We start from the raw sequence: 24,647 nt of genomic DNA on the forward strand, positions 1-24,647 counted from the left end.
CAGACTAGAGTTTTTCATATTCCTGCTTCAATTAAAGGGGCAGGCAAAGGAAATTGTATGTCTTACGAGAGTGTCCAAGAGCTGAGGGGAGATAACTGAAGGGTCACTTGAACTCCATGGGAGTTATGAGGCACTACGTTCAACAAGAGTTTCTTACCAGAGCACTACGGGAGTCCCATGCTTTCCTCCCCTGCTACCATTTGGAGTTCATCCAAGGTTCATGTTGTCCAATTCGTTATGCATTTCTATACAAAGGTTACATATTAAAAAATTAAAATATATGGATGCGTTGTTCAACGTTTTCTTTTAAACGTAATATCTTATTAAATTAGCGACAATATTAATACTGAATACAGAGCCGTGCAGTATCACTAGACGTAAAGGCACGCTCATAGACATAAATAAATATAGACTGGAAAAAGGAAATAACTTCATGTAACTTGAAAACATGTATATCTATTGTATTCGGATTTCCGAATTCTGAAAAATTGAAAAATTGCATGATCTTCAGTCTTAGAAATTAAACAAAACTCCTAGACATAAATAAAGTACCCAGAAATGCAAGTCACAAATTTTCGTTTCATAAAACTCTATTATCGGCCAGTCTATATTTATTTATGTCTATGGGCACGCTATAAAGATATATCTGCTAAAACAAATAAAATGTTTGAAATCCATTCCGTTTCAATTGTCTGCAACATCAATTCTCGAATAACAATACAAAATAATAAATTCCAATGAAAAAAATCCTTTGTATGGGTCAAGTCATACATGTCAGAATTGACCGAAAAAAAATCCATATTTTCGATGGCCTTAAGCGACCCCTGACAAATGGTCAATCGACCCCTAAAGGGGTTACGGTCCACAGGCTGAGAACCCCTGATGTATATATATATATATATATATATATATATATATATATATATATATATATATATATATATATATATATATATATATATATATATATATATATATATATATATGTATGGATGTGTGTGTATGTATTTATTTATGTATTATGTGTGTGTGTGAATAATTAATCTTTATTACATTCTGACCCTTCATTGTTTAGGAAGACGTTTATTGTAACAAATAATATATACAGTGCTTTTTTGTGACATTACGCACCGGTACGGCGTACTAGCACCTTTTTCATTATTTTCAATGTGAGGAAAATATTGCTTTTCTTGTATTTTAACGTTTTATTAATATATTAGTTGTTAAAAGTTAGGCAATCCATCACTGAGTACCGGCACCTATTTTTTGTTTTACAAAAAAGCACTGTATAACAACAATCAACATACATAGATATAGAATCTAGATCTGACGTAGATCTAGTTAACGGAGCTCTGTGAATTTAGTTACAAATGTTTTGAACGGAACTGTATTCTTGTTTAAGTATGGCAACCGAACAATTTTTTTGACAAAATCTTTTTAAACTAGATCTAGAAATATTATTTCTTCAATGTACTGGTGGTAACTTTATAAATGTATGCACTACAGAAATTACCTGCACTTTAATAATAATACCATTAAGATACCATAAATATTAGTACTTCAATACAATAGTAACTGAATGGTTAATTTTCTAAAAAGCTATAATTAATGCTATAACTATAGACTATAGACTATAGACTAGTATAGACACTATAGTACTATAGTATAGTAGTAAAAGAATCAAGATTTTAAATTTTAACTGATTTAGAATTTTAAAAAAATGAAATTTTAAATGCTAAGAATAAAAATAAAAGATTTTAAAGAATCTTAATCATAATCTTGAGTCTTGACTGACTGTCTTGTAAATGTTTGTAAAATGTTTTACATGTTTCGGATGTTCCTTCAGAGTTGAAGATAATTACTTCCTAGTCCAAACCTCCCGCAGGACAACGGGGGATGGGAGCGGGCAGGGTTTGAACCCTCGACCATCGATAAATGTGAACGACAGTCCAGCGCGCAAACCGCACGACCAGGCAGCCGTCTTGAGCAATCTTGACTAATATATATACTAATATATATACTAATAGAAGTAATACTAATAGTCAATAGTCTTCTAGTCTGTCAGTAATGAGTAATACTTAAAATTAGTTAAAATTAAATACTCTCCTAAACTGGCTAATAGTATCTTATAGTAATACTCAAGTAATAGTGACTACTAGATCTAGTTTTAAAATGAAAACTGAAGGATGAGTGATTGCAATGCTAATAGTTAATTTAATATAAGTTAGTTTTCTTCTTCTTCTTCTTCTTCTAGCCAGCTTTATTGCTGCTGAGCTGTGAACTCTTTTGCAGACCGTGCCAAGGAAAAAAAGTGTGCTGTTTTCTTCAGTTGTTCAGCTCTGCCATACAGGGTGTTGGTTATGTTGGGCTGTAGTGGAAGTAGGGTCTGCCTAAGGTGGATTAGGGAGGGGCATTCAAAGAGGATATGGTTTACGGTTTCAAAGGGGTGGGCACAGTGTCTGCAAATGGGGAGTTGTGTGGAGTTTATTTTGTTCAGGTGGTAATTTAATAGTGGTGTGTGTCCTGTGCTTAGTTGGAAGATTGTAGATTGTTCTTTGCGGGGGAGGAAGTTAATACTGTCCAGTTTGTTAGGCGTAGGCATTTCTTTGTACATGGCTCTGCCTGTGTTTCCTGATGCCCATTGGTTGAGCCACTCCTCTTTGTGATTGTTGACTAACATTGACCTTAGGGTGAGGTAGTTAACAGGTCTATTTGGTTGTTCCATAGATGAACCTGCCTTTGATAGCTTATCTGCCTTTTCATTTCCCATGATGCCAATGTGTCCAGGGATCCACTGTAGTGTGATATTGATATTTAATTTTGATATCATCTGATGGATTATCATGATGAGTGTTGTCAACTCTCTTGGACTGTTTGAGGTGCTGCTGTTAAGTGCTTGCAGAGTAGATTGGGAGTCTGTAAAGACAACAATATCTGATGGTGGTTGCACTCCTTCATATAATTTGTTTTCCACTAATTTAATATAAGTTAGTTTTAAGTTTAGTCAAGTCGACTCAAGTTAAAACTTAAATAGTTTAGTTAGTTTAGAGACAGTACTGAGTAGTCCAGAATAGAATCAGGCAATCACTAGATCTATATATAATAATAGTATATATATATATATATATATATATATATATATATATATATATATATATATATATATATATATATATATATATATATATATATATATATATATATATATATATATCATCTAGATTTAGAATATTCTAGAATCTTGATCAAGGTTGTCTCTTGAGATTATATTCTAGATCTATTTTTTTTTTCTAGGTCTAGGCCTAGGTCATCTAGGTTGAGTTGAGCCAGTTGAGGACAATTTTAGCGATTCTACTAATCTAGGCTTTAAATTTTATTCTAGGTGTATAGAATTTAGAAATTCTAATTCTAACTAAGGTTATTTAAATCTATCATCTACTCATCTAAATTTCTAAATCTAGAAGTAGAATCTAGCTAGCAGCTAGAGTCTAGATCTAGCCCTACCCTAGAAGTTCATATCTTACTTTATAGTTATTCTATACTGAGTATACTCTGATACTGATAGTAGTGATAGCTGATAGATCATCTAAGATAGATCTATAACTAGAATTTATTTATACATAATTATTTATTATTTTAATGTAGAGTATACTGTATATATATGAGATGTGTATTGTCACTTATACTCATACTATACTATGCCTATGGTGTAGTCACAACTCTCAACAGCTGCACATAAATATAAAACTATAAAACATTGTTTCATATTATTAGATTATGTAATTTATTTAAGAAGGATTTAAATATTAATAATATTCAGTTCTAAGATCTAAGTTTGAATAATCTAAGGTAATCTGGTAGGTCAGTATCCTGAACTAACAGAATGTCAAAAATTAGCAAAAAAAGAATTAAGATTAATCTAGATCTATATAATCAAAAAGAAATTGTACAAATTTGTACATATGTGGAATAAGAAATAAAATGTTTTGTATTTTTGTAAGTTATGGTTCAGTGTTTTGTGTATTATCACTAATTTAAGTGCCTCTGAATTTAGTGATTTCACTAATAGTATTTCTCTAGTTGAATGTGAGTATTCTTTTGTTATAAATCAAACTGCTGTATTCTGCTTCCGCACTAGTATCTTTATGTTATATTGAGTTAAGGGACCCCAAACATATTCTAATATTGGTCCAACCAAGGTTAAATAGCTTTATAGTTTTATGTTCTTGTTTGATTTGTACGAATTTCTTTTAATAAACACTAATGCTTTGATTGATTTTTAAATAATTTTATCATTATGGGGATTCCATGGTATCTTTTCAGTTATTATAGCACCACGGTATTTAGAGCTTTTAATTTGTGTAACTGGTTTACCATGAATAAGTAGTTTTTATGTAATTTTGTCTCTTTGCTACTTTTATTAAAATAGGCATTTTTTGGGTGAAAAAACTAACTCCAATTTGATTTCATTTCTGTAATTCATCTGATTCTCTTGTAAAATTTCTGTATCTTATGCTGTTTTTATTATTCATTATGCATTCATCTGCAAATAATCTAAAATTTGTTACTGAAATCATGTAATTAGAAACAGTAGTCAAACTAAGACTGTTTTTTGAGGTACACCTGAGTTTGCTGTTTTTGTTGTTGACTTGGAGCCATTTATTATTATAGTTTGTTCTTCCCCTATCAGGAAATCTTGAATCTGTTGATTTAATGGATCAGTAATATCAAAATATAAAAAAAATTTTTTTTAGCAAGCTATGTATATATATAATAATGGTTGTTGGCTTCATTCAATTGTAGAACGACTATGGTTTATCATGTAGAAAATGAGATGAAAGACTGGGCATTATTTATAGTCGGAATGATGTTGCCCACATAGTAGTCCCCCCCCCTCTCCCCAAAGCTGATGTTTCCAAAGGAACGGAAAAATCTGATAGTTTGGGATCAGTACTTGTTGTCGCAGCCTTATTTGACATTGAATGTTATTTGTTCACCTTGGGTCAAGAAGGTGATAGCACGAGAAAAACCTCTGAATAGAAAGAGGAAGTGAGAATTACTAAAGTGAATTGGATTCAGTAGTTTTCTGTACTCGTGGCAGTACACATGTATTTGAGTGGCTGTTTGTTACCCGCTATGATGCGGACGTGATGTAGTATTATATTTGTACTTGGTGTGAGATACACTTGTTCTAAAGGACTTATTATTTTCTACCCACTGTGATGCGAATATAACTTAATTTTGTTATTTTGGATTATGTTTATATAACTACTATGAAGGATATCATGCCATTTCATATCTAACCAGTGATTTGTAGCTGGACACTTGAAGTAGACGCAGTATTTTATCTTGTACTATTTTCAGTAAGTAAACGTTATTTTGTCTGCTGAAATCAAACTTAAGTCTGTGCATAATAGTTGTGTTTGTCACATGCTAAATGTGTAGCGCAACTCAATAGTTGAAGCTCAGACATAGAACCCAGTAGCGAGAATACAGCATGCAGTCCTCAGACCATTTTACAGTAGTGTGGCAGGTTCTGCCAGATGTTTGGATTTAGAGTTTTGCTTCACCTCGACTGGTTGCCAACTAATGGTAACAAGCCCCTCCTGCTTGAAATAATATTGATAACATATCATTAAATATCATATTTTATTGTAAAGACTTTTTTTTTGTTATTTATCAAACAGAACACATTGTAGCCTGAAATTTGTCTTCAAACTTTAAAAATGATGCAACTTGATTTAACTCGAGTAGATTATCTCCAGGTTAGTTGGAAATAAAGTTTTAGCAGGTTAACAAATTAAATATACATCACCACTTGATAGAATAAATGCTACTGCCTGTTCATGTTTATAAAATAATGTTAAAAGCTAGAAAAACATTTTGATTGTTGCATGCATAATAAAATTAATCTTTTTTTGTCTTTTAGGTTGGGATAACATGTCAAAAAACAATGCAAGTTTTACCATTGACAAGTAAAACCCAAAAGGTAAATGACACCGTAGTTTCATTTTTGTTTGTCAGCTTTTTTTTTCCATTATAAGCTGATTCTATATAGATAATCATATTAATGAGGTATCATGATAATCACTTGTTTCAAGATGATCTATCCTGCACAGGCTTTCCTGTTTGATACTGTGTCTAGTACAAGAAAGGGAGGCAGCTAACAAAATGAATAGATTATTCTAATGTTGCTTGAACCTTTAAGAACTAAAAAGAGAGAAAGATCAAAAAAATTACTTTCCGTTTTTCAAAAATGTATAAAGTTAATAATTTCCTATGTGGGTTTATAAAAGCTGCATTCACATATTTTAGCAGCTTGCTTTAATTGACTTAGTCTTGCAGGCTTTGCTTCACTAGCTATAACTTGTTTGTCCAGGTCAGCCTGGTCAGTTGGTCTAGTCTACTACTTGTCTGGGGACATTTATATTCCCTTGAACTGTTATTTATTGATCTCAAGGATCTCAAGTTCAACACATTTAAACTATCAATATTATCTTTTACTGAACAGCCAACATTACCATTATTTCAATGTATTTAAGATGGATGAATTTTTTTTCTTTCATTCAGATGTGTATGGAATATCATTTGATTTTCATTACTATATGTCAATAATAAAAAGACTTTATTAAATCCTCAGAAAGAAATATATATTCACCAAAATTATTTATCAGAAAGCCATTTATTACATCTTCTAAACTTTTTTAAAGGAAATAACTTTCATTTTTCTTTAATTTTATATCATATTAATTATAATATTAATTATATTTCAAATATATATTTTGATATCAGCATGTGAAAATTATAAATATTTTGTTGATTTTTTATTTTTCTGCTTTATTTATACTGCGACTAATAGATTGTTGTTGGTGATAATGATGGACAGCTGCAATGTTTTGGACTTCGAAAAGGTCAAGTGCAAGTAAGATACATACATACAGTAGAACATTGATTATCTGGCTTAATTGGGAAGGGGTTTGTCTGGATATTTGATCGATAACCAAATAAGGAATATTATAAAAGGTCCATTTCACCAACAATAAAAAGAAAATTCATATGGGGTATCGCGCCTCATAAATACATACATACCATACATAAACATGTATCTTGATAAGTAAAATTCCAGTAAAATATACAGGGGGACAAAGCATTATAGCTAGTAAGTAGCCTAGCGTTATTGAGAGAAATAATTGCTGATCTTTTACAGCAATATAATAGACAAAGTTGCACACTATCAAGAGCACTTAGATACTGTACATTGTAAAACAAAAAAAAGGGAGTCTGGATATTTGACATTTGTGGATGACTGACATCTGGATAAACAACTTTCTACTGTACTTGTAATATTTGTGTATCTTTGAATGAAATATTAACAAATTTATAATAGATTAATGATGTAAGAACTAGCTGTATTACACAAATGATATTCTAAGACACATTAAAAAAACAGGGGAGAGAATTAGAAAAGATTAACATTAAACATCAGAAAATATAGGTCATTGCAATTAGCCATATCTATTTAATGGAAAATGAAAGAACAATCAGGTTTGTGAATGTATTGCTAATAATCAACCATATTCCTGTGAACATACTTGCTCTATGTAAATTCTAAACTTATATAGCATATATCAAAGTATTTATTTAATGGTTCATTTTGTATTTTAGTTCCATTGAAATAACTTTCAAATAATAATTATCTTTTGAATGAAATTCTATCAGTGTATGTTGGAAACTTTTGTTTAGACTTTGTTTCAAGCTTCCAAAAAGAATCAGATTTCAAGAGTTGTCCTAGGGGGCCAGATTGGTGGAGTGAGAGACAGAATTTTTACTTCTGCTGGAACAGAAGTCAATGCATTTACCAAGAAAGGCAAGAATTTCCTGACTTTTGATACTGGCATCACAGAGCCTGTTCAGTCCATGTATGTTTCCTACAGAATTTCATTACACATACATTACATTATCTTCATATTAATAGCAATAATGAAGTAATATCAAGAGGTTTTTTGATTTGTCATAATGTGATAAAGCATAAATTATTGATTCTTACTTTCTGTGGGGTGCGGTGGCTGAGTGGTTAAGTGCTTGGCTTCCGAACCTGGGTCTTGGGTTCAAATGTCTGTGAAGATTGGGATTTTTGGAATTTTAAGGGTGCCTCTTAGTCCACCCAACTCTAATGGGTACCTGACTTTAGTTGGGGGAAAAAAGTTGGTTGGTCCTTATGCTGCTGCTGGCCACATGATATCCTGCTTGTTAACCCTTGGCCAAAGAAACAGATGAATTTAACATCATCTGCCCTTTATATAGACTGCATGGTTTGAAAAGGGAACTTTACTTTACTTTCTATATTTAGTTAATTAAAAATGTAAAAAATAGCTTTTCTAAGAATTTAAGAAATACTTGTAAAAGTTTGTATATATTGTTAAAAAAGTACTATTTTTTAAAATATATATTTGTGGTATTTTTTTTTTTACCTAATATATTGTGAAGCCTTGTGGTAAAGCCCTTAGTTTACAAACTAAGGAGTCTTGAGTTAAAGTATCTAATGACTGGAATTTTGAACTCAGGTTGTTGGTCATTGTACTTACCACATGACACATTTATTAACCATCAGCCTTAGATTTTATATCATTTGATCCCACAGATGTGGAATGAAACATAACAACTTTGTATTTAATGTTTAGTTATGTTGAAGGCACTGATTTACTAGCTTGTGGCAACTTTGGATTCAATCATTATTGTGATTGCAAGGAATCAAGCTACTTCCTCAGCAGTGACAAGATCAACGATGTTATTTGTCTACCAAGAGAAAAATGGAATGGCCTAACACCAGTGTTGGCCTGTCAGGACCGAGTTCTTCGAGTTTTACAAGTTAGTTTCAAACATGCTTCTACATCAGCTGTTTGTTGTTGTTTTTTTCTCTAAATAAATATGTCCTTGACATTTAAGCAAAAAGACCAACTGCTTCTTTGCAAAGTATTGACAATTTTAGGCATCATAAAGTTGGGTATATAGCTCCTCCTTCATGATTGAAGATGAGCACATTTCTCATTTCCTATGGACTTGAAGATGACTGTCCAATCCTCGCTTTAAAAAGCCGGCCACATACATGGCATGGGTGGGTTTGATTAGTTGCAGATAGGCCTGCTCTTTCTCTCAGCTTTTTGTTGGTTCGGCACTTTCTTCCTGGCTATTCTTCTTGCTTCAAATCTTGAGACTCAGCGACTCACAGCTTCACTCCATGAGGAGCGATCAAGAGCTAGTGCCTCCCAGCCGTGAATGTGGATATCGCATTCCTTGAAGGAGCTCTTGAGAGCTTTATAGCGCTTATATTGACCTCCTTGGGAGTGCTTTCCTGCACACAACTCTCCATACAGAAGTTGTTTGGGAAGGCGATTGTCTGGCATGCGGACTACATGCACTGCCCATCGAAGTTGGGACCTTTTTAGTGTCGCATTGATACCTAAGGCATCATAAACTTGGGTATGGTTGGCCTAGTGCTAGATAAGGACAAGTTGAAATTTATGATGGAGGCTGGGATTTCTAGTTAAACATTTTAGAACTTTTTTTTTTAATACAAGAGAAGCTTCAAATATTTAGTACAGTGCAAAGTATAAAGCAGATGTGACTTTTAAAAAATATATCTCTATACAGGATGCATATTTCTAAAGAGTATAATCATCATACAGTTTTTAGAAATATTTTATAAAACCTTAAGTAACAGTGGAAAACTATTGAGATGAAGTGCAGGTTTTAAGCCTATTTTTTTCTATTTGCTGCTATTTTCTACTTTTGGAAATCCTTGCATTTTACTGACTAAATTTCTTCAGATGTTTTATAAGCAAAAAACCTGTCATTTGGTATGTTTTGTCTATTGACAGGGATCAGATGTGTTGTATGAAGCTGAGGTACCTGGCCCTCCAGTTGTGGTAGAACTGTTTGGTAACAATGGAGGTCAGTGGTTTATTTTTAAAAAAAGTTAACTCTGTGTCTCCCAAAAAATTTCCCTAAATTTTTTTAAACATGTTTTGGATGATGAATTGAAGATTCTTTAATGCTAGCTCAAACCTCTGATAGAGTGTCAGGGGCTGGTGGCAAACAGGGTTTGAACCCAGACTCATCCAGATGACAATTTAGAGTGCATACCCAATAACTAGGCAGCCATTGTAATTAACATTAATTTTTGATTCCATTCTAATATGTTTACACTTAATGCAAATCTAGTTAAAAATATTAATACAACAAAGGGAAGTTTTAAAAAGAAAGCTATTAGTGATATATTGTTCTCTATATAAAGATATTACAATTATATTGGTTGATTTGAGTACATCAAGAAAAAAAATTAAATGTTTTAAAATTAAAATCACTATTTTTCAAAATTTTAAAAAACAAAAAATAATATGTTAAATTATTATAATTAAAGTGAAAATTTTGTTTTTTAAGTGTCATATTTATAATTATTAAACCTTTGAAACTTATCAAATGATTCTCAATTATCCTTTGTTTCCTAATTAGTGGTGTAATGTATTTACAAACTAATTTTTCATTTCTACATTTTGGACTCGTTTTCTGAAATAATTTTTTCTCATCTATAAGTAATCATAAAACTATTTTAGTTTGATAAAGATTGCTTCTTTGTTTGTTGTATAATTGCAGAAATTCAGTTATAATTTCATTCCTTCATGAGTTTTTGTTTCTTTTATTCAGGTGATGAAGGAAATGAAATTTTGTATGGAACTTCTGATGGTAGAATTGGACTCATGCAGATTGGAACGTAAACAAATATTCTCTGTATTTTTTATTAATTAATTATACATTTGACATGAACCGTCTTTGAGTTAGCTCATTTTATTTGGTGACTCAGTTTCTTATTGTTAGGGAAAAAATAAAAATGTTTTTTTATTCAATTAGTATTATTTGTTCAGTAGCATTAGAGTTTTAATCTTAACCATATTCTTCCTTATTAGGCTTGAATGAAGGATTGTTAGATTCCAAAAGTTAATACCTCTAAAATTTGAACAACATTTTTAGTATGAAGCTCTGTAATTGTTAAGCTAGTTTACTTGCTTATGTATGTTAAGTAAGGTTAAACCTTTTCGGCTTTCATTATCAAGCATGCTCAACATATGAATACATATTTTGTAGGCTTGCACCTGTGCATCGCTGGGAGTTGCCAAATATGAAAAGAGCGGGAGGTAAGTCAAAGAAACAAATTCATAAATTCTCTTTTATCAGTTTTTAATCTAGATGTTGTTATTCACTGGTTAGTTAGTACATAGATAGGGGTAGCAACTCAGTTGCAAGATCTGTCTAAAAGAATAGGCCTAATGTCTAAGGGACTCTACTCCTGATTTTTCCTTACTTTTTTTTTCTTCAAGATATTGTAACAAAGTTACTCTTTGTTAAGAAAATGTCACATGAAAACTACCATTATACTTATGCTCTTCTCACCTGGGTTATAAATAGAGAAACAAAACTTTCCTTCCTAATAGGAGTTCTTTGCCTGGACAGCTATGACATTACAGCTGATGGAGTCCTTGACCTTCTTGTGGGTAGAGATGATGGACAAGTGGAAGTCTACAGCTATGATGAAGCCAATGAGCCTGTATTCCGTTACTGTTATGTGAGTTTGAAGGTTTCATAGCTAATGTATGTGAGCTTAAAAATAAATGCTATTGTAGAAAGGCTAAAAGTGGATTGAGTTTTTGGGATAGATAAGAGCTAGAATTATTTTGTATTGAAAAAAAAATTTTGCTTTTATTTTTTATTAATATCAGAAAATAATCTATATGATTTTACATGCCATTAGAAAAGAATCTATATGATTTTACATGCCATCAGAAAAGAATCTATATGATTTTACATGTTACTCATCAAATTGATTATTTTAAATGTTGGTCAGAAGCAGGCTTAAATTCTCTTTGAATGGTTTAATCATTTTTTTTTTTTTACTAATTTTGAAGAATTTTTTTTCATTTCTGTTTTTAACTATATTTACTACACAGACTGGAAGTGAAAGCATCACCTCTGTCAAAGGTGGAGTTGTTGCAGCTGCAGGTTTTGATGAGATTGTTTGTGCAAATTATGCAGGTGAGTCAGCTTTTTCATTCAGGCTTTTTTACATTCTTGTACAATTGGAGTAGTTTAGAATCAGTTTCACTTTATGTTTATTTTGTTGGTTAGTGTAATGCAGATGAGGCCTTTTAATTGGACATTTCAAATCCATCTATCCCTGCATCACCACTTCCTTCAATTCACACCTGCCTGTATTTTGTTCTTCCATGCCAGCACTCAAAGGTCTTTTGGACGTCTTCTAGATTTTATATTTAAGTTTTATTTCAAGTTTTGCTTATATACCATTTTATACTAGGTTCTCTTTTTTCTCAAACCTTATTAGACTAGTAGTAGTAAAGGTTCCCTTTAAGATCTTGTGATCTATAGGGCAAATAATTTAAGGTCATCTGTTTCTATGGCCAGTGTGTCATGTGGCCAGCACAATGACCACTGCCTTTACTTTCCCCAACTAAAGTCAGACACCCATTAGAGTTGGATGGACTCAGGGGCACCCTGAAAATCCTGAAATTAAAAATCCCAGTCTTCATCTAGATTCCAACCCTGCAAGTGAGCACTTCACCACTCAGCCACCATGCCCCTATTAGACTAGATAAGAATTATTAAAGTCTGAACATAACTGAGATCTCAGTTCCTTAAGTCTAACAATGTATTGTAATAACTGTAAGTGAATTTGTCACAATGACATTTAAATAGATAAGGTAATTGTAATAAATATTAGTGAATGAAATAAAATAGTGGCTCACACCTAGCTACACATTTAAACGTGCATACATATAAATGCAAGGACTTTACACAGTTGTTTTTCACAGTATTTGGCACTGTTATTTCATACCTTTGTCCAGGTGTGCTACCTTTGCTTCTCCATCCCTTCTGTATCACTGAACCTCCATTCATAAAGTACAAGAATCTTAAGATGGTGCACAAATAGTACTGATGACCTTAACTTTTTTTTATGTTAAAGGGATTATTTCTGTGTGGCAGCTGAGCTAGTGTCCAGCAAAAGATTGACAGTCTAACCAACCCAGTGATTCTAAAGCTCTGGAGGGCTCTGGCTTGTTTCAACACAGCCTTCCATTCTGAGCTCTTTTAAGCTTTTTGGCTCCATGCAAAAACTTCTGTGGATCTACCTTTACATTGTCAATCCATTGTTTTTGTGTTCTGCCTTTTGGTTTTTACTGGTATACTAATTTTTCTCCTTTATTCTCTGACATTCTTTCATTGTGTCTGTTCTTTTTTATTTCTGTCACTTATAGGTGGGTCTTCATAGAAGTATTCTCCAGCCAGTTTCATCTTGAATAGCGCCATATATTTTTCTAAGAATTCTACTTATTCTTATGCATTACAGTATTCATTCACTTGGTCTAACTATCATTAGGTTACTTGTATGGTCTTAGTAAGAAACAACGCAGCAAGCCATTGAAACATGGCTTTACTCCTGAGGGTGTGGCCATAATAAAGAAATTGAGGTAAATCTGAGCTTCTTCTTCTAGCATGTCTTAACCAGGGATATGGTAGTAATTTCAAATGGGAACCTTGTTCATTACTGATTCTTCCTAAACTTACAAAATTTTGCTTGCAACTAAGTATTTTCTTTATGACCTTAGTAAGAGCCATAGACACAATTCTTTATAACAAGAGAAATATTCTGAGCATCAAGCTAACACACATATATCTATCTGCTTCATTATTAAGTTTTTTACACATGTCTTCAAAAAAAAGAATGTGAGAGTTTGGAATGAGAAATAATCAGAATTTTAAAAGCTTTTAGAGCATGTTTCAAAAGCAATAGGATTTTATTTTTTTTGGGGTAAAAGAAAAGACAATAATTTAATTTAATTTTTTTTTACACCTTGCATTGCTTACTTGAACTTAACAATGATATTTGCTTGGAAATAGTTAGAGACAATATTTTTATTTTGTAAGGCATGAAGAAGAAATTTAGAATGTGTATATGCTTATTAGGTCCATCTCAGTATTGTTATTGTAACATTCATAATGAGCAGCCTGGACTCTTGGAACAATTCTTCTATCACACTTTTTAATATCTTCCAGCTTTGCAATTATCAGCTCGGTGGCGGAATTTTGTGTTGGTTTAAGCATGAGGCATTTTAAATCTGACTGAATTTATAATGAAACTGGTTATATCTAATTGAATAATGTATTGTTAGCATAATGGAATAGAGCTGTTATATGAAATTCACTAATGTAAATTAAAACAAAATATCTTTTGCAATGTCAGTATTCTGTGTATATTTTTTTTGTTAAATGAACTAGGTGAAACTGTATACATATTTATAACTCTATTGCTAAATCATGCTAATTATGGCCAAATGTCTGCAACTTTGCTATGAGAGTTCTATAAAGTATTGGAATGTGCAACAAGGAATGATTTCATGGAGATAAATACACATTTTTTAATATAGTAAATTTTCATAGGAATCTAAAGACTTGCATGATAAAATCAGCTTTGTAATATTTTATTAATATTATGAGGATCTGTTTTATGAGCTGAACAAAACTTTATAGAAAAAAATAGGGTTAGTATGATAAGCCTACGCTTAAAAGATAACTTCACAATTTACAGCATGCTAAAAATAAAGTAGGCAACTATTGTGTTTTTTCTATTTGTTTTCTATTAAGACAGTGCTAAAATCAACTTTCAGTTCACATCCATGTATAAACAAAGGAGTGAATTCACTCTTTCATACCTAAAAATCTATAATAAGACTTGTACTTACTAGTACATACTACATTATTTGTTCTATGCATAAATACATTTCTGCTTTAACTAATTCCAAGACTCTTTTTAAAGACAATCTTGGAAGAATATATAGACATGTGTAATTGGTTTCTAATGGCTCGATATGGTGCTGGGCTAGCTTCATGCAGGGCTTAAAGTAAAGTGTTGTCTTTTGTTGCATGTTGTCATGTTTTTTCTCACTGTAACTAACAATGTTCGCTAACTGCATGTTTGGGTTTTTTTCTCTTTGGTATTGCATTCCAACAGGCTGGGTATTTGCTCTGACTACTGAGCAGCTAGTTAAAGAGGTTGGGCTCCAGAAAGCAGCTCCAGACCCTGTTGTAACTGCCAAAATTTCTAATCTCAAGTAGGTCTTTAACTTTTTAACAGCCTGACAAAAGGATGTAAACAAAGAAAATGATTAATATAAAAAAAAAAAACAACATTTCTCTAATGGTAATTAAAAGATATGGTAATTTAAAAAATTGATAACATTTTGTTTTGTAGTTTTTTGATGGCATAAACTATGATATAAATGTAAAAATATTTTGTTTAGATATTTAAAAAAAAATATATGGACCTATATTTATTGTTTGTTCAAATTTTATTGTGAACAAAAGCCATGATCTAGTGTAACATTTAATTGCTTATCTTTGATCCAATCTAATCATTTTAGACATTTTAATTACCATGGTTAAAATAACTTGTAGTAAACAAATTAAATTGACCATCCAGTTTATGAGATTTTATGAGATTTCTGTTTCTTATTTCATTTCTATAAAGTAGGCCTACTATTGTATTGAATTGTCTGTAAAATACTGTATTTTATAAAGTAGGCCTACTAATGTATTAAATTATCTAAAAAATACTGTATTTTATTTTTGCTGTCATAAGTATTTAATGCATGAAATAGGTTATAGTATTCATCTAATCTAATCTTAAATAGAACTTAAAAATATTCAGTATCTAAAACTGTGTATTTAAATTTCTATGCATATTAAGGTCAGAATTGGAAGGTCTGCAGAAACAGGTTTCAGATGAACGAGCTAAATATCATGAAAGTGCCCACTCCACAAAGACTGTCTCTGCTGTCCCTTTCTTCCCAATCAATGACAAATTTGTTCTGAACAAAGATGATGCTAGTTACTCACTTAGCTTGGAGCTCCAGAGTCCAATAGATAATATTTTACTGCAGGTGAATAGATTACAATTATACATTTTGTGTGTGGATTAAAAAGAGGTTGTTATCATTGTAAGCAGTGCCATATAAATGCATGCTTTTATTATTGTCACGTTTTTCTCCTGGCTCATCTAGGGGTAATGTCAAATGAATGATCTCCTTTAATTCAACCTTAGCAGATTGGCAACTTGTGAACTTCTTTACTCAACAGTAAATAATAGTATTTAAAATACTTCACTTTATTACTATTAAATAGTAAATATCTATACATATAATTCTCTTCTTCGCTCAAGATTTTTGACGAGAAGAAGAAGGAAAGGAAAGATCACTCTTTTATTTCTAAGGATAGAGTTATCCCACGAACTTTACGAGCCTTGTGTGTAGCGAAGTCATACAGTGTATTATGAAAATTTTATTTCCTACATAGATCACGCTCGATAGCAACAATGTACAAATGTTTCAATCTATCTACGAGAATTGTTGAACTAAAGTAATTCTTCATTAGTTTGAGGCGCGAGAAGCTTCTTTCACCAGATTACACAATTACTGCTAATGCATAATGCTGTTTTTATTTATTGCCTGTAGGATTGGCGTTTTCCATATTGAATGACAACCCAAAATGACAATTTTCATCTATATATTTCATGAGATTTGTATGAGTTTTCAAAAGATTTTTAATAATTTCCGGAGATTTCCATGACTTTTTCATATATTTTGCAATTTCAGGAGATTTCCAGGAGCTCCTGGTAAATCAGGTGGCCGCAAGAAATCTGTTATAAGTTATAAAATGGTTTAATTTAATAATTTACACATAGAATTAGTGCAGGTCCTATGAAAGTGTGGGGCCCACTGCGCTCAGATAGGTTGCTGTGGCCTATGGCCAGCTCTGCAAAATAGCGGCGTATATGCTACGTTGCCAGTCGACTAGTGAAAATATACTTCACAACTTGAGTTCCAAGGAAACAATAATTTTAATATCAGAAAAAATCTCTGTAATTACCTAATCCAATTGTTCAATCAAACACTCATCAAAGCAACTATCTTCAACTTGAGCTAAAAACAAACTCAACTAACCAAAAAAAACAACTCAGTCATACTACAAACTTATAACCTTCAGGTCAGGTCACATCACATCCATACTGTTCACATTCATACCTGGCAGTACATAAACAAAGGGATGTAACTCTTTCGTACCTAAATAGTATAAAAAGAAACAATCCATTCACCCTAGCCCTATCTGCCCCTGATGATTCTCTATATACTGTTCCACTACTAAAATAGCCTTTGAGTTTGTGAACAAGTGGGTGTTTTTGTAAAACTTTCATTATGAGAATGATTTACTGCTTACTTTTGAGTATTCTGGTGTGCAGTACTTTTTATCAGGTCACGTCTCCTACATTAGATAAAGTACTTTTAATTTCCCTTTTCTTATTGGGTGTCAGTCAGTTCTGGATGGTCTTAAACATACTGACCAACCAGGTTATGATTATCTGGAACTTCATGTTTCCCCAAAGATTAATGATCCATAAAGGTTGGTTACAGTGGGTTTTTCTGTTTCTGTACCAACCAGTGTCCAGCAATAGAGGTTAGTCCCATCTGGGGACCTTCTGTTAGTAGCTAAGTGATCTGAATGCCATCACTTAGTCTGTTCGAGCTATGATGTGTTTAAATATATTTTGGTGTGTGCTGTTTATTTTCAAACATTTGCCAATAGTCCTAAATAAATGTGATTAAATTAAACAATATTACTAAGTTGACCTTGACTTATATGTTTCTGTAAAACATTATCCTCTAGAGTGATGTCCCTGTGGACTTGTTGGACATAGAAAAGAATTCAGCTGTTGTTAGCTACTCAGCATGTAACCCTGAGGTAAAATTCTTTATCTCTTTTAACTATTTACTATTTCAATAAACTATTTACAATGAATCTAAAATCTGGCATTGTTACTAATTAAAATGTTTTTTTGTTTTTTTTTTACATCTAATTTTTTAAACTAATTTTTTTTTCTCTTTTTGATCTTTGAACTAAATTACAATCAGAAGTGAAGAAAAATATAATTTCTATTTATTACCTTTTGAAATTCTAGAAGTAAGTAAATTTCCCCTTGCAGACCTTGCAATCTATAGAGCTGATTATGTTAAGATTATCTAGTTCTGTGGCCCACTGTAAAGTAGGGTGTAATGTGGCCAGCACAATGACCAACTGCCTTTACTTTTCCCCAACTAATGTCAGGTACCCATTAGAGCAGGGTGGACTCAGAAGCTTCCAAAGATCCTGAAATTAAAAATTCCAGTCTTCACCAGGATTTGAACCTAGACCCCTGGTTTGGTAGCTAAGTGCTTTAACACTTAGACACCTTGGCTAGAGTCTTTAAAAAAGTACTAGATGCTGCACTCCAAAATTAGATTTTTTGGTCTGTAATTGAAATGTATGGATCTAATTTTATTTTTCATAATATATTTTGTTATATTTTATTAGAAATGCTAAGCAGGCAAAAACCATCTAAGATAGTAGGCTACTGTGAGTTGAAACGTAGTTTAAAACCAGTAAAAAAACATTTTCTATGTTTCAGGATGGAAATTTCCTCCTGGCTACTTATCGCTGCCAAGCCAACACAACAAGACTTGAGATGAAGATCCGTTCCATTGAAGGCCAGTATGGAACACTACAAGTCTACGTCACACCAAGAATACAACCTAAAACTTGTCAACTGAAACAGTATCCGATCAAGCCTTTGTCTTTGCATCAAAGGATTCATGCTTTTGATGAGAACAGGTACTTGAACAAGGTTTAGTAATAATTACTGCCTTTAAGATGACGGTCTGACTGTGTGGCATGTGCTTTAGACTATCTTCATGATGGTCCAAAGTTTGACTCTAGTCTGAAGAAAAGTCTTCACTTGGAAAGTAACTAATTCATACAATTAAAGTGCTGTAAAGCTTTTATATTATACTAGCCATATGTTACCCGCGGGTCTCAATATGCGTGTTACTGATATAGTACATTAGAATAGTTTGTGGAAAGCGTGGTTGAGAGGCTGAGAACGCTTGAACTTGGCTAGGCTATACCTATGAAGTATAATGAAGGGAGCTCGAGGCTCGACCCCCCGACTTGAGCTGTGTTTACTGAGCACCTAAAGGCAGCACGGAAACAAATGTGAATGGACCATAGCGCTCTGAGCATTCTATACGCATTAAAGTAGCACTATAATAATAATTACAAACAATTAAACAAAATAATAATGTTATAAGTAAAGCGAATGCGTGAATGTAAAAATATTATGAATAGTGCTATTAAAATAACTAATCGACCTAAATCCATTTTTGTTACAAAAAGATATTGAGATCTAGATCTAGAGTCTAATATAGTTTTTGACCTAGATTAAACTTAGATTCATTTGTTTAAATTAAGTAAAATACATCTACTTTCACTAAACACTCTTGATCTATCAGTTTAAGGTTTAATTTAATTCAGGTTCAATAAGTTTATTAATTATTTTATGTTAGTATATTTAATATCACCCATATAGAGCCTCATTTGCCTGTCCAATCACATCCTGTTTCACTGCGCATGTAAGGTTTGCGCGACACATGAATGGAAATATTAAAATGTATGTCAACACGGCATTGCAGCTATAGTAAACGAATGTATGTAAAATGCTTTAGAAAAACAAATTTGAATGTTAATTTGATTAAAATATGAAATGAATGGACTATAATTAGTAGGTTCATGTGTTAAAGTATAAAACTATCTTTGCGAAGAGAAGTTCTATCATCTTAGAGTTGAATTATAGTTTTAGACCTAGGAATAGAGAGATGTGTAACAGTTTGGTCTTGTCTAATGAAAGAATGTACGTCAGGACTTCTAACTTCGCAGATATAAATTTGAAGCTTAATTTTATTAAATAATGAAATCAATTAACTATATTTTGTAATTTTTGTGTGTCAATGTAAAAAACTATCTGTGCAAAGTGTATTTTTAAAAATTAGATCTAGATCCTTTCAATCTTCTCTCATGTAACCATCCATGATAAACATGGCCCAGAGAGTAAGCCTGAAGGCTAAGCTCCTTATTTGTATTTGTATTTTGGGTTTTTGGCACATCAGCAAATTTTATACAGTTAAATCATTAAAGCTCCTTATGCAGACCATCTTATAAACCTTCTGTATACCATAACTACCATGGGTGGTCCACAGCTTTCTTTCATATCTGCCAAGTGTTATGATTCTATATAGCAGTCCACTTGGGCCTTTTTATTTTCCCTTTTGTCTAATCATTCTTTCACTCTGGTCAATGAGTACTTGACATTTGTTAAGGAATGTAAAAATGGTTGGCTTTTATGCTGGCCACTTGACACCTTGATAGAAATAAAAGCAGGCACTTCTGGTCTAGAAGGAAAAATTTACTATTATACTAAGAATTATTTAAAAACCTTAATGTAAACTAGAAACAAAATGAATCAAACAAAAACAAATAAATTGAAACACTCACATAAATATTTAAATTAATTTTATATTTCCATATGGCGCTGAATTACATATTGAATATTTTAGAACTTGAAACAAAGACATGTAAGTAATTAGTCTTGATTTAATGCATACTTTACAAATCTTGGTGATTATATTCTTTGGATTTTAAAGGCCTCACAACACTTTGACTTTAAAAGGTCAGTTCAGTCAAGCTGAAGTCCACTCTTGGCTAACCTTCTGTTTGCCAGAGATTCCAGAGAGACCTCCTGCCATGGATCCAGCAGTGTTTTACTTTGCCTCCACATTCTTGGACACTCAGCTGCTTTGTTTATACAGGTCTGTATTTTTTGTTCTTTTTGTCATTAGCTGATGACCTGATTCTGCTGAATACAGCTGAGGCTAAGCTAATTTAAATACCTGACAATAGAACAATACATTTTCATTGAAAACTTCTAAAGCTGGCTCAGCCTTTTTTTCTAGAGTGAAATGTCCCTTGATTCTAATTCTGGTTGTTAATAACAAAATTAGTTGGCCTTACTGTTTTACCCATATTGACGATTTCATGTTTAAAATTATTTCATTATAATAAAACCCAAATGCTGGTAAGAATATTTGTGAATTCAGTCACTGTTAATGCATCTTAAAACACCTAACTCTTTATGAGTTTTTTTTATATTTAAATATAAATGATTAGTAATCTGCAAATTAATATCACTCTTAATTTTTGTAACTTTTAAAATAAAACCCAAATGCTGGTAAGAATATTGTAATGATTGTGAATTCAGTCACTTGAATGACTTAACAATCAATCACAATGTTTGTTTGACAGAAAAGGTGAAGCAGTTTTCAAGTCAGATAACATCTCCAGTATTTCCATTCTGAAAGATGTACTTTCTAAGGAAGCCACAAAGAAAAAAATTAGGCTGGACATATCTTTTGGTATGTTTAGTTGTTGTTGTTGTTCATTTTGCTAGTACATAAGATATTTAAAACTGAAAATGGTTTTATACAAAGAATGGTAGTGAGTGGGATTGTAACCATGCACAAGCATTTCAACAATCATGGTGAATACCACACAATCTTTTGAAAAGAATGTCAATATATATTTTTAGACAGCTAGTTTTTATTTATTTATGTATAGTTTTTGTTGTGCACCTTATACAAAAATGTAGCTTTGGCATTGAACTATGCTGTAGACTAAAGGCTGTTGGTATTTTCAGATATCAATGATGACTCAGTCACTCATACATTGAGACTCATCCATCCTAAACTAGAAGAACAATTGCTGCTAGCTAAAAAAGTACAACTAATTGATGCACTGAAAGTAAGTGTTCCGAATGTCACTTAAAAGTTATGCTTTTTAGTAAACCCAAATCTAACATATAAAGGGGGATTTTAAAGTGTCAGTTTGTCACTATATATGTAGGTATGGTATGTTAGTTATAGAAATAAATACAATTTGACCAATCTTGGTGAAAATAATCAATATTCTTTAGATCATTACAAAGCCTATAATAAATTTAAAAAAAAGCCTTATGTCTTTTTATTGCTTGGAGTACATTTCTGTTATTTAATATAGTCTATATAAAAGGAAACAAGTGCTATTAGCTGTCCAGTTATGGGGTTGGGGCCATTAGTAGAAGAAATGATAAATAGTTAAACCCAAAGAAAACTACCAGCACAACAATAAATTAACAGAAAACAATAGACCTTCTGTCGAAAAACCTTATGCTCTTTTTATCTTGCCTTTCTCTAAAAGACTTTTTGGAGTACATACTCTTACATAACATGGATGGCTGCCTGGTCGTGCGGTTTGCGCGCTGAACTGTCATTTGGATTTATCGATGGTACGGGTTCGAACCCTGCCCTCTCCTATCCCCCGTCGTCCTGCGGGAGGTTTGGACTAGGAAGTAAACTATCTTCAACTTTGAAGGAACATCTGAAACATGTAAAACATTTAACACATAATAATCAAACACATAATGTATTATCCAAATTTAATACAAAATTAAATTGTATGCAGGAATGTCTTAGTTTAAACTTCTGCATGGCAGTAAACATTTTTTGTGGAAATAGCAACTCCTTATTTTCAAATCCTCACAACCACCTGGCAATCTCAATCTTCACAGAAGCATTTTTTTTTTACTCCTCTCTTGATTTTGCCATTATTTTTTTAACCATTATCAGCAATTGATCACAAAGTATGGGATGCAGCTCATATGAAAATTTTCTGTGACCCAAATAAGATGCATTTTGAAAATGTATTGAAGACATTAACATCAAAGAAGTTATAAATGGTTATTTCTGCACTGGATGTGGCAAAATATGTAGGTCGAAGCTAGGACTGCGTAACCACATGATTTATTTCTCTCCTTCTTTATCTTTGGACTTAAGGACAAGTCTTATAGTATTATAAATGGTATCTTAATCTATTGTAGTGTTGATATTTTCAATTTCTTTTATAGGAGCTTCAGGTCAATGAGCCAGACTTGAGTTTTATGGCTCCAGAGTATCAAGAAATATTGAAAGAATCAGAAAAACTGAAGGCTGAGTTTAAGAGGCAGCCAAGTCATTTAGAGAGACTTTATGGTGAGTTTACTAATTAGCGTTAACAAAATGTGCCCTGATCTTTTTAATATTGTTTGAGAGAAAAAAAAATAATATTGAAGGTGAACAATTGATTAAAAAGCTGGTAATGCCCTTCTGTTCAGCATTACCTAAGCAACAGAGTGTATCAAATAAAAAAAATTGATTTTGAAATGACTTAAGTCAAATGGTTGTTTTGAGCTTTTGCTTACAATTAGACAAAATAGCTCAAATCATTTATGCATACAGTACTAGAATCAAAATACTTAATAGTGAATAAATCTTAATATTTTAGCATTAAGTTATTAGTACCTCAAATTAATTGTAATCAACTTTATAATCTTTGTATTTCAACATTTCAGGAATGATTACAGATTTGTATATTGACAAATTCAAATTTAAAGGTCAGAATGTTAAAAGCAAAGTGCCAGCTCTGCTAGAACTACTGGATACTTATGAATTGGATTCTCTGATTGCATTTTTTGAGAACTCAGCTTGACAGTAGACCTGATGTATTTTCTGTAAATGTGTTTCCTGCCTTTTAGATCTAATCAACAAGCCGTCCAACATCCTAGAAAGATGTTTATTGTACATTTCAGTAGTTTGTACTGAACATTCCAATCTGTGATTACTAGGATTGCACATTTTGATGTCTTTTAAACCTTGTATTATTTATTAAAATATTTGTTTTTAATATGGTGGTTTTGCATTTTTGTAGTTGATAACTGTTGCATAGTGATTGGCTGAATTGTGTATATAGCTTCAGCTGTGATAGGTTTAGTCAATTCTTTGTCCTTACATGAACAGAGCACACCCCTTAATGAGTCAAACAAAGGACAATCAACAAAGGAAATTCCATACACTGGAAATTAAATCCAAGAAACAAATTTGAATGAGCCTCAACACTATCCTTGCTTTATTTTACATACATAGCATTGAACACCAGCTACACACATTCCAGGGTATATAGTGTTTTCTTTTTTTACTCCCCTCACCCTTTTTTTTTAAAACTTGCAATGAAATATCTCTTTTTTTGTTTTTAAATGCATCCTCCACATTGTATTGCTCTCTCACATTCTATTCTGGCTAACCCCCCCCCCCCCTTTTTTTCTTTTTCACTTCTGATGAAATGGCCTCTGCATTTTTACACTAACATACATTTTATAGTCTGGTGAATTCTAGTACTGGGTATTTGATATTTTGTATTGAAACAGCCTGCTATATCATGCACATGCTACGGAAGCCTACTTTTTTCTGGTCTCCTAGGTATCTCTACAGCATCGGTTCTCAACCTTTTTAGTCCTGCGACCCCTTTTTGAAATTTCCCACAATGCGTAAAATCATCTGTGTTTTTGCTAATGTTTCTTGTATGAATTGCCAGAGTTGTATGTTGAATCACAAAGCACTATATTTTACTGCTTATAGGTAAATGCCAAATACATGACACTTTGTCTTTAGCACTTGCATATATTTACTTTTCAATTGTTTACTATTGTCATGTTTTATTTGGCAATTTGAAAAGCATGACAGATCATGGTAAAAATCTCGAGCAACTGTATCCAACAATGTTACATGATGTTTTGCGACAATTTGTGAAAA

General features: G+C 32.2%; 1 protein-coding gene across 2 annotated transcripts; it reads left to right on the forward strand.

Moving 5' to 3' along the window:
* Positions 1–1,346: 1,346 nt before the first annotated feature.
* LOC106065200 (Bardet-Biedl syndrome 7 protein homolog) lies at positions 1,347–23,742 on the forward strand. Of its 2 annotated transcripts, none has more exons than XM_013223982.2 (20): positions 1,347–1,493; positions 5,688–5,765; positions 5,930–5,989; positions 6,860–6,922; positions 7,744–7,919; positions 8,682–8,868; positions 9,879–9,951; positions 10,705–10,771; positions 11,143–11,192; positions 11,490–11,620; positions 12,003–12,087; positions 13,448–13,538; positions 15,815–16,007; positions 17,788–17,862; positions 18,566–18,768; positions 20,634–20,798; positions 21,292–21,401; positions 21,683–21,786; positions 22,928–23,051; positions 23,411–23,742. In XM_013223982.2, the coding sequence occupies exons 2-20, from the start codon at positions 5,727–5,729 to the stop codon at positions 23,545–23,547; spliced, it is 2,133 nt and encodes a 710-aa protein (XP_013079436.2). In that variant the 5' UTR covers positions 1,347–1,493; positions 5,688–5,726; the 3' UTR covers positions 23,548–23,742. The 2 variants fall into 2 exon arrangements, with proteins under 2 accessions (XP_013079436.2, XP_013079429.2); XM_013223975.2 differs by lacking the exon at positions 13,448–13,538 and adding an exon at positions 15,080–15,179.
* The last annotated feature ends 905 nt before the right edge of the window (positions 23,743–24,647 follow it).

The sequence above is a fragment of the Biomphalaria glabrata genome, chromosome 8 (genome assembly GCF_947242115.1).
Source record: "Biomphalaria glabrata chromosome 8, xgBioGlab47.1, whole genome shotgun sequence".
Lineage (NCBI taxonomy): Eukaryota > Metazoa > Mollusca > Gastropoda > Planorbidae > Biomphalaria > Biomphalaria glabrata.

Coding starts and splice junctions, on each gene's coding strand:
- LOC106065200 (XM_013223975.2), top strand. CDS start 5,727: ATGATGCAACTTGATTTAACTCGAGTAGATTATCTCCAG. Junction 6,923..7,743: donor TTCGAAAAGGTCAAGTGCAA/GTAAGATACATA, acceptor ACTTTTGTTTAG/ACTTTGTTTCAAGCTTCCAA. Junction 11,193..11,489: donor AAATATGAAAAGAGCGGGAG/GTAAGTCAAAGA, acceptor CCTTCCTAATAG/GAGTTCTTTGCCTGGACAGC.